This window comes from Corylus avellana, chromosome 3 (genome assembly GCF_965113065.1).
Source record: "Corylus avellana chromosome 3, dhCorAvel1.hap1.2, whole genome shotgun sequence".
Classification (NCBI taxonomy): domain Eukaryota; kingdom Viridiplantae; phylum Streptophyta; class Magnoliopsida; order Fagales; family Betulaceae; genus Corylus; species Corylus avellana.
Genome location: NC_142492.1, coordinates 7,364,943 through 7,376,051, shown reverse-complemented (window position 1 = coordinate 7,376,051; position 11,109 = coordinate 7,364,943). Strand labels below are relative to the sequence as shown.

Genomic DNA, 11,109 nt, shown 5'->3' with positions numbered 1-11,109 from the left:
GTTCTACAACTGTGAATGTGAAAGCTTAAAATGTTGTAATCGTTTTTCAACTAATTAGTTGATGGGAATTGAATAAATGAAACATTCCATAAACTGTCAGCCTCCTGAATGCGACAGACTTGATTAATGGAGTTATGCACTTATAGAGTTGAGTGGATGCTTATTGAAACATGATAAACTGATTCAATTGTAGGGTTGTATGATTGCCTAGTTGCAATTGCTCGACAGTGAGATGGTTTATGTCTAGCTTGTTAACAAATATTGTAAAAATGTGGACTATGGTAGAGCTATGGTACCCATCACTGTGCTGCTTGGATTGTGTAATGCAAGACGCGGTCTATTTTTCATATAGGGGTCTTAATACGTCTTATTTGTTTCTCTTTTTTTTTTCTTCGTTTTGTGTGTGTGTGTTGGGAGGGAGGGGGGAAAGCGTTCACATTGGGCTCATCAAATTTACTCTCTATTTTAGCTAAAAACCCTCATATCTTTAGCTGCCAATGAAAAATACCAAATTCGGTGAGCGTAATGGAGAGCCTTTTCTCCCCCATTTTAATGTTTTGGCTAGCCTACCATGAATGCTCATCAATTGGTACCTAATATTATAAGTAAACAAGAGGCAGGATCTTGAAACAAGAGTGCCAGTTCAAAGTATGGTCTATTGGGGTTGTTCTGTATGTGGCTTATTCCTGGTTAATGGGCTCTTGAGAATACAAACAAAGATCTCTGTTATTTGAAATTTTTGAAGATTAAACATTACAAATGCATTTTGTAAACTAAAAGCAAATTAAATGAAGGTCTTTCTCATACTTGAACCAAAAAAAAAAAAAAATTATATAAAGATCACTCTGAATCACTTCTAACTAGCTTAAGTTACCGTGACTGAAATGAATTATGCCCATCATTTCACCTTGAAAACGAAAAATGTTATTCAGCTTGAGAACATTTATTCTAATTGTTACATGGACAAATGCATTTAGTACAACCTACTGAGTGTTAACTATACAAGTTGTGTTGACCTTCTTTCCCTCCTCCCCCTTGGCTAAGAGATGCCTCTTTTTGAAGTTGACATTGTCTGAGAGAGGTAACCAGTGTCATAAGTTTTTCCATGATCTTGTAAGGTATTTCAGTTTGTCAGCAAATAGCATCACTTAGCTCTAACAGTAGCATCGGCATTTGAAAAATCAGCTTGAGATCACAATTTTCTGCCAGAGAATGAGTGAAGAAATTTATAAGGATAGTAGACTGTTGGTGGACAAAACTATATATGCATTTGTGTGTGTTTTTTTTTTTTTTTTTGTCTATATCAGAAAATTTATTCATTATCTTTCATTCGATGCATGTAGACATCTCTAGAAGTTTTGAGTTTTTTTTTTTTCAGCAAATAGGTAAGTCGGAATCCTCACCTAGTGGTGCTGTGCCGTATTCGTCCTTCTAACTGTAGTTGATGATGGCAGAATGCATAGGTTAACATGCTTCTTGTGCAAAGATATGATTTATGGTTGAAATTGAAAAGTTAGGTGTTATCATTGCACAAATTGGCTTCGAGAGTGAGATTACAGGTGTAGGTTTTGATTTGGAATTGTTCTTAAGGTACTATGTATAAATTTCAGATTTGTTTTCTGATTATATTTAATCTCACTACCAAACAGCCGAGGCTCATGCCATACTGGATGCAAATCCCTTCGTTGTCACTTCTAAGTTAGCAAGTATGTAATTTATCAGCCCAGGTTGTCGCCGTAAGAACTGCCTTAGCTGCCTAGATTGTTTGAGGGGTTTCTCTTACGAGGATGGATATGGGGTTGAAACCATTTTTGCTTTGATCTTTTCTAATTTGGCCTTATCTGGAAAGTTTTGGTTTTATGATCTTAGCAGTCTATTAGTTTGATGTATGGCCTTGACCTTCTTTGCCATCTGAACTTTGGATTTTAATTTGTTATTATGAGAATTAATTCAGGAATTTTGACTAGTATATACTGTATATTCAGTAGTTGAGGGGTTGCTTTCACCATGTATTTTCAATCTTATGCATTTAATTCTGAGTTAATAGGTGCAAGTTGACTATTCGACTTTTGAGTGTCGTTAGGGATACTATAGCGTTTTATTACGAATTCCTTGCAAATTTACATGACAATTTATGTAACACTTACCACGTGAGTTACTAGACAATTAAATTTACTTGTCAAATGTTGCTTAATTTTTTTAGCGTTAAGATACTGCCACGACTCACGAGTTTGTTAAAAAGTTGTAATACACTAAGCATTTTTCTCTACCGTTTGCTTATGTAAGCCGAGTACAATAAAGAAACCCAGTACAATCCAACATTTCTTACCAACCAAGAACTTCTTGGTTGTCTGTTGTCATTTGAGGGGTTTGGTTTATTATGAAAATATTTTATAGATTGATGTATGCTAAAAAGATATCAATTTATTGTCCTTAGTTCATTCTCGGCTTTTAAAAATAGTTGCCCCACCTCATGGTTTCAGAAGTTGACATTATCGGTGACGAGTAAACTTATCATGTACAAAATAAAAAGAAGGGGTGGACAATAATTTTAATGTGCTAAATTCTAAGGGCAGGAATTTAGGGGTTTGACTAGTTAACTAAATAAATTGGGTTACGACCCGAACTTGATATGCAAACATGAAAAATTGTCACCCAAAATTTAATCTTTCACAGTACCTTCCAGATAACAGCCATTTCAAGTAAACTAGGAATTTTATGCAATTTAAAATTGTAATGCAATAAAAACTAATGGCTTTGCACTTTATGAGAAGTGATTTACATGTCATGGATATGATTTTTTTTTTTAACAATTTTGAGGTTATTTAGGTGACAAATATGGTAAATAATGAAGTGATAGACGTTGATATGGTAAACGTTTCACTATTTAATTTCTCTTTAATATAAAAACAGGGGTTGAGATTTGAAGAAATCTAGTTGGTAGAATATCTTAATAATTCTAAAAACAATTAATCCGTTTTTCACTTAATTGTCCAATTGGACAAAAAAAATTTTGCTAAAAAAATTTGTTAAATCCTATAAAAAAAAATATATCATAAATGGGAGAGAGGCCATGGCCTCCCCTAGTTTTGAAATTTTTCCTTATTTACTTTTGGGATTTCATGTGTTTACTATAGATTGGTTATCACACGAAAAGCCATGATCCTTGAAGCTTCGAAGAACTTCCTTGATTTTGCCTTATAGCGGTGTTAGGGGTATCTTCCCATTTTCTAAATGATCACCAAATATATTAGGTGGGAAAATAGAGCTTTTCTTTATAGAAAAAGCCTAAAAGAGATTTTTTGAAAAAACCTCATTTTCAAGCTTCTCCAAGATGCAGTGGGCTTTTTTAGAGCAAAAAAAAAAAAAGAAGGGCAACCCTAGGGTGATAATCAAAAGTTAATTATAGTTACTTATGGTCATTGTGGCATTTGCTTAACAATGGATTATCTACTTTTTTATCTAAAACAACTAAATCAAAAACTACTTTTTCTTATTTTAGTTAATTTGCACTCTATATCAGAGTATTTATGTTTTTTTTCTCAATAACATTTAGGTATTTTTGCTTTATTTTTTTTCTTTTATTTCATTTTCTAAACATATACTTGCTTATGATGAGAGAGAAACTGAGACGGATGAATAAAGAAAGAGACAGAGAAAGAGAAAAAATTGTTAAAAAAAAAAAAAAACTTATGGATCCATCTATCGTGCTTCCTTACGTTTGGACAAACATTATAGATAAAATGCAGAATGTATTTGGTCTAGAGATTCGGATGGAGAATGAAAATAATAAGGAACAAACAACAGATTGAGCTGCCAACATTAGAAAACTATTGCGCGTTAGAACGAGCAACAAATTGAGCTTTAAAAAGCCGTCACGCATCAAAACAAGCAACGAATTAAACTTTAGAAAACCCGTTGCTCTAACGAGCAAGCAACTCTCGATTTGCCAATGAAAAGTTGAAACCCATTATGTTGGAGAATTCCTTAATCTTATTAGCATGGTGAAGAGGTTCAAGAACAGCAATCAAGGATTTATTATACATCTTTCTTTATACAAGCTTGACAACCCTCCTTCAACAGAAAATGCCAAGGTTGCTCAAAGCCACTTTGTTGATGTCCGAAAGCGTCCTCCAATCTCTGTGCTCTCAGCTGCTCCACAGAGTAGACATGCCACCACAACCACCAGTGAGCTGTCTACCTCGGCTAACTGCACAAGTATTTCTGGAGCAGCTGAGCCTAGACAACTTTCTTGTGCATGTGCCATGGGCCTGTACTAAACCGTATCCACATAGAGGGCATTTTTTTTTTCTCTTCTTTTCTTTTTATCTATAGTAGTATATATCATAAAGTTAGCCTATATTGAAAAGATGAATCGCGTGAGTGAACTATACTCAAATCTTATATTGATTAGTTATTATATGAGATTAGACTTTATGAATGATGTTAAAAGTTTTAAATGTAATTTAATTAAGGGTTAAATATATTATTCACTCATGTGGTTTAACTTCTTTATTTTTTTACCCTTAGGGTTTATTTTTTATTACAAGAGGCCTATCTGGTTTGCCTAAAGACAGAGATTGTCCTTCCGTTCAAAATTTGACGGAATGCCACGTCAGCACTAATCGCAGTTTGACACATATCCACATAATTAATTAATTTAAAAAATTATATTTAATTAATTTAAAAAATAATAATAATAATGGTCACCCCCTTTGGCCATGGGGGTGGTTCGGCCACCCCCAGACTAGTCAGTTTGGAGGTGGCCAATCACCCCCAAGGGCCAATTGAAAAAAAAAAAAAAAAAATGGCCAAAAAGCCCTTGGGGGTGGCTCGGGCTATGAGAGTGGTTCGGCCACCCTAGACCAACCTTGGGGGTGGTTCAGGCACCCCCAAGGGCCAATTGAAAAAAAAAAACAATTTTACCGAAAAGCCCTTGATGTGGCCAAACCACCGACCCCCAAATTTTTTTCTTTTCTAAATTTAATTTTTTTAAAAAAATTTAATTAAATATAAATTTTTAATGTTTTTTAATTAAAAAAATTATTTTTTTAATTAATTAATTATGTAGACACATGTCAAACCGTAATTGATGCTAACGTGGCATTGTGTCAAATTTTAGACGAAATTTTGAAGGAGGTACCATCTTTATCTTTAGGCAAATCAGAAGGATCTCCTATGATAAAAAAGTAAATCCTATGGGTCAAAAAATAAAAAAGTTAAACCACAAGGGTGAATAAAGTATTTAACTCTTTAGTTAATCCTTTTAGAATGAAAGTCGTCAGTCATGTACGAGCTTAAGTTTGGAATTCCTGGTTCATGTTAAAATTTTTTGATTTTGTTACGGATATTTGTAATATGGTATATTGGGAGTAAGAAAAATGTTGTTAAAATATTAATTAAATAATTAAATTCACATTTACCTACCAACTTAAGCTTTTTGATATAAGAGGTTATTTACTTAGTTCCAGTATATCAGAGCAAAAGTTTTAAGTTTGAACATTATTTCCGTTGATTTACTTTTTATTTTAATTAAATATTTTTAATATTGGACGGGGATAAATGATAATTTATCCAATGTTGTTGAATAAACTAGTTTATAAACCAATGGAGCATAAAAAACAATAGAGGGAGACAGCCATGTTGAGCCTGCAGAATGAGTAGATGATTGTTGGGACCCTCAAGTTAGCCTACAACGTCATTTCGTTGTCAACTTTTCAGGACTTGAAACATTGGTTGGATGCCGAATTTGATCGAAGGTGAGAGAGCTCATTTGATGTATTTGTCTTGTGGAATCCCAGCAGATCATTTTTTATTTGTGTGATCCAAAAACGTATTATAAACAAACAAAGGAGTTTTTCTCACTAAGCTTATGGAGCTTCCCAAACCCTTTTATTCTTAGAAGATCATTTTGTAAATTATGGGAGAAAATAAATAATTAATTATATAAACAAGGCCTGCATTTGTTGCTTCTAAGGAACATTTGAGAAAGATGCTCACTTGCATCACCAGTGCTTCATGTGGGGTTGTGGTAAACGAATGATTGCCCCATGGTAATTAATTGCCTTGCTTGGGTGGTGTATCTCAGTATGAAGAGTAGGTAGAGTTATTAAATATTGATGATGGTTGAAATCTGCCATGCCGAATTCAGGACCAAAAAGCCTTTAATACCTGCAAGGAAAGAAGAATCAGCACAAAGGCTCGCCGATTGGGCCTGCAGGTTACCTCTAATGCCGAAATCAGTGGAGTAGAACCACCAAAAAAATGAACTAAACTCGGCGAGAATGGGTAACATTGTGCGTTTTTTGTGTCTTACCTTAATTTTTGGTCAAAGTTGGGTCGTATGTGGGTTGTCCATGACATTTGGCTACCAGCTTCGATAAGGGATGCTCCTTCTTGTTTTCTCCGATGGCGTGCACGACTTAGGTGGGATTACATGTCACCTGCTACTGTGCCTGAAGGAGCATGGCGCCCCCTCATCGGTTCTGGCATGATTCTTCTAGTAATATGGCTGACAACATTGGGATTATGATTTGGCTAAGTGGAAAAAGTGATACGGTGCTTTGCAGGCTTACCCATTTTCCGCAGTCACGGGAATGATATTATTGGGCCGATTTGAGCTTGGGTTGGTTGTGTATCAAATATCAACCCTAGTTTAATTATGCTCAAGAGGTTTAGCTCTTGATGCAATGGTCAGGGCAACTGGCAGTGTATAGTTGCAGCATCAAATCTGGATTTGTTATATATAACACACTGTTGATTGAATTGAGTTTGCAACTTACATGGTTTCAGTAGACTCAAGTCTCTAACCATATTAGTTTTGAGCTTTTAAGTGAGATTGCAATTTTTCTATTCAGAAAACCTACTTTGTTGGAACTGTTGTCAGTTTAAGATTGACAAAGAACAGAGACAAGAAACCAGTTCATTTATATGTTCCTGTTGAATTTCTTTCAATTGAGTTGACCAAATAGTAATGACTGGCATATGGGGGGCCTCCCTTGCATTAATCACTCTAGATGAATCACTGTGGAAGTAGCTGGTTTGGGGAAATAAATAAACAGGACACATTCATTAAGAAATGGCAGAGAAAGAGAGAGAAGGAAGACTAGCCTCCACCTCAGAATTAACAAGGATGAGGTGCATGTGATGTATCCCTTTCCCTTCTGCAATCCACATCTTGAAAGCAATTTCCAGGATCAAATGGGCCTACTCCTATTACTTTCCTGACAGGGAAAATCCCCATTAGAAAAAGGAAAAGAAAAAGGAAGCAGCAAAGGAGAAAGCAAAAGTCTTCAAAGAAAAGCACACAACATATAAAGAAACGAGTAGAAGGACATGGAGGAGATGATGATGATGATGATCAGTAGCCCAGCAAATCCCAGAAATGAAACCATTTCTTCCGAACCCATCACCACCTCCAGTTGCCCCAGCTGGAAACTGTACGAAAATCCATTTTATTATCCTCAGCTTCATCCACAAGAACAACAACAACAGCAGCATCAGCAATGTCAAAGTGACAAGCACTTTCATCACCTACACCTTCATCGCTCTACTCGAAAGATTGCTGCCTCTTTCTGGGATTTAACCTTCTTCAGGCCCATCATGGAGTCCGAGCTTGAATATGCTCAAACCCAGATCATCGAATTGAAGACCAAGCTTGAATATGAACGCAAGACACGTAAGAAGGCAGAGTCAATGAATAAGAGGCTGGCCAAAGAGCTTGCTGAGGAGAGAAGAGGAAGAGAAGCAATGGAGAGGGTGTGTGAAGAGCTTGCCAAAGAAATTTCATCTGATAAAGCAGAGATCAGTAGGATGAAGAGAGATATGGAAGAAGAAAGAAAGATGCTCAGGATGGCTGAGGTGTTGAGGGAAGAGAGAGTTCAGATGAAACTCACTGAGGCAAAGATTCTGTTCGAAGAGAAGCTGTTGGAATTGGAGGAGTCTAAGGAAAAGAATCAAGAAGATAATCCTCCAGGAACCACCAATGCTTCTTATGCTTTTTCTAGCTTTTCAGGGAAGTTCAAACAGTCAGCTTGCAATGATAATAGTGGGATTGATTCAAGGGAATCCACAAGTGAGAAGTCATCAGCTTGTAATGATGCAGATGCAGATGCAGATGCTATTGTTTTGGGCTTGAAATCTTGTAATATCGATAAGGGTGGTGTTTCATTCATGACAAATCAGAGAAAAGCCTCACCAGAACCTGAGAATCCTCACATAAAGCGAGGGATCAAAGGGTTTGTTGAATTTCCAAGAGTTGTTCGAGCAATTGGATCCAAAAGTAAGCCTTGGGGCACAAAGCTGGAGTGCCAGCAGGCTCAACTAAGGATTCTGCTCAAACAAAGGAGTCCTATCCGATCCAATAATCTTATTATGAGTTGAAGATCATATGAAGTCCCTTGTTCTTCTCACCTCTTTGTGTCTTGATAAATTTTGTTTGGTTTTAATCTGTAATATTTACTTTTTATTTGTTTGATATTGTTTTTTCAAAAGGCCAGCACCCAGAACCCCAAATTTACTGGTTTGAAAAATCATCAGAATTGAATGAAGTAAATATGTTTTGAGTTTGTTTCAATTGAAAGTTTGTTTATGATAATATAAAAGTATTTGTTTGAATGTTTGCAGACTATTATTAGAAGTTAAAATGATCAGTAAAGTGTTCCTTTGGATCTGAGCATTAGGTGTTATTGCAAGATCTGTTAAAGGCTTAATATTTCTTTTTAACTTCTGAAGACACTTGCACACGTGCTCATGCTTGACTTTTACAGCAAGGGGTTTTATGGCCCTCGGCTAGAATAAATATATTCAACAGATTTTATGGAAGAGGGGAAAATAAAGAATTTTTCTTTTAAGTAAAAGATTCATTGAAATCTTCAATTTTTCTTTTAGAACACTATTTCAATTTTTTTTTTTTTTTTTTTTTTAAAAAAAAAAAAACCTAAAAACATATTAACAAACAAAATTCGAATATTTAGGCCAATAATTTTGATTTTTTTTTTTTTTTTTTCTATTCAATGCGAGTATTATGTAAGTGATAAGCGGATGGGAATTCCTTACAATATATGCAGTGGACAAGCAGTCTCATGTTGAGGCTGTTCGAGCTCCACCTGTTTGGACAATTTTCTGAACAACGTGAATAAGTAAGACCCAAATAGCCTCTCACATAAGGTTGTTTATTGCATATGATCATTGCACTCGATCGAGCCCGGTCCATGACAGTTTTGGTAAAAAAGAAGATTCTTCAGCCTGCCTATGATTATATACAATTTAATAATGTATGGGAAAGCAAGAACAGCTATGGCATTTGATCAAATTCCATGAACTAAACACAGTTCCAAAACACAAATAATCATTCCTAATGAAAGCTAATTGATGAAAGCTGTGATGGCTTGACTCCCTGGCATCTTTGTGGAAAAGTGGCCTTACTTTTGGGGTTCATATCCCCTTAATTCAGTTCCCATTTTATGTCTCTTTTACCTTAATGTCAATCTCACCGAATTAGAAACATAGTACAGTTTAGTTGCCTGTAATGAGATATAAAGTTGATGGTACTTGTTTTACTTCTATTGTTTCTTCAATGGAGCAGTGATTGGGAACCCAGTACCTTTCAGCGACAAGCATTTTGTTTTTTCTAAGCCTTTTCAGCAGCATGCATGTTTTGAGTATGCCATATCAGAATATGAATTGCCTCAGCCCATGCGCCCTTTCTGCCTAACGGGCCCAACAAGGCCCATTTACCCTTCGGGTTGGATTGTACGTGTTTGTCAGTAGGTGAGGACCAATACTACTATTGGGTTAGCCTACTCTCCCCCTAGAAGAGTCACTAGCTAGCAGCCCAACCCGTCGAGTGCTTCAAGACAAACAGTAGGGTTACTGACAATTGCGTATTATATGACAAACAATATGACCAATCTAACAACTGCCTACAAAGGAGAATATTTTTTTGTCACAACATGCGTCACAACAATAATGTTTGTCACACGCTTAATTAGAACAATTCATACTAATAGGATATCAAACTTCCAAGAGGAGCAAGCCATATTGAAAGGATGTCCGACGTCTAAGTAGGGCAGTCCGTACTCACAGGATGCTCCCCAGCTTGATGCTACATGGTTATATCTCCTCCACTATAAATAAGAGCCCATTATAACAAGTATAATTCTTTTAAGTATTTTTCTCAACTTCTTGTTTTAAAGAATTTTTTTACCGATTTAAGCATCAAAATGCACGTTACCGACGTACACTTCCAACAAATTACCACAGCCTATATTTTCCTATCTCTCTACAGTTTTTCTTGACTAGACTACCCACATAATAACAGGACACATACACATGTACCTTAAACGTAGTATATTTTATATTCAAAATTCTATAATTTTCAAAGAGTTAGATTCGCTTTAACATCAATTGAGAACGTGCATTCATATAAACAAACATTATGATCATATCACACTCGTGAGTCGTGATACTGTTGAGACACTAATTGAAATTATTTCAAGATTCATTCTTATTTCTTAGAGTAAGCTAAGAATGTTGGGAGAATGTAAAATAATATTTCTCAAATCTAATTTGAATTTCCTTTCTTGTATTTGTATTTGTGTATATATCGGAATAAGAAAACTTAGAAGAAGAAATTAAAGATTGGTTTAGGCAAATGAGAAAAGCAAAACGAGAAATACTTTATTATTATACCTTATTCATGATAGTATAGAAAAGGCCATCATGTTGGACATGATCCAGAAATGTTATTGAATGGCCAAATTCTAGCAGCTTGTTCTACATTCAACAAACAACGTTGCCAAGAGAGACAGGTGGCATTCTTATAGACAGTCCACACTTGTTAGGAAGACCAATGAACCGATCATCGACCGGCCGCCCGAGCCGTTTTGCCACCGCCCTAAAGCAGTCACAGACGAACTTGCGATTATTCTGATCGTTGAGGTAGCGGCCGACGAATTTGAGACCACTGCAACAAGTTTCGATTGGCTGGGAAACTCGTTTTCCAAAGTAAGAAAGGCAAGGAGCCATTTCTTCTTTGAGGTCATCACAGGTGGGCGGTGAAGCCATGGCTGAGCCGAAAACCAGCAAAAGGACAATTGCTAAGACCAT

The 11,109-nt window shown here is 35.9% G+C and overlaps 2 protein-coding genes across 2 annotated transcripts; one reads left to right on the top strand and one right to left on the bottom strand.

Annotated features, from left to right (window-relative positions):
* The first annotated feature begins 7,105 nt into the window (after positions 1–7,105).
* On the top strand, positions 7,106–8,567 carry BLT (branchless trichome). Its single transcript, XM_059587496.2, has one exon. It carries the CDS (start codon positions 7,336–7,338, stop codon positions 8,380–8,382), a length of 1,047 nt encoding a protein of 348 aa, XP_059443479.2. The 5' UTR covers positions 7,106–7,335; the 3' UTR covers positions 8,383–8,567.
* A 2,215-nt stretch (positions 8,568–10,782) lies between these two features.
* Positions 10,783–11,109, bottom strand: LOC132174422 (putative non-specific lipid-transfer protein 3). Its single transcript, XM_059586082.2, has one exon. The coding sequence runs from the start codon at positions 11,107–11,109 to the stop codon at positions 10,783–10,785; it is 327 nt and encodes a 108-aa protein (XP_059442065.2).

Coding starts and splice junctions, on each gene's coding strand:
- BLT (XM_059587496.2), top strand. CDS start 7,336: ATGGAGGAGATGATGATGATGATGATCAGTAGCCCAGCAAATCCCAGA.
- LOC132174422 (XM_059586082.2), bottom strand. CDS start 11,109: ATGGTCTTAGCAATTGTCCTTTTGCTGGTTTTCGGCTCAGCCATGGCT.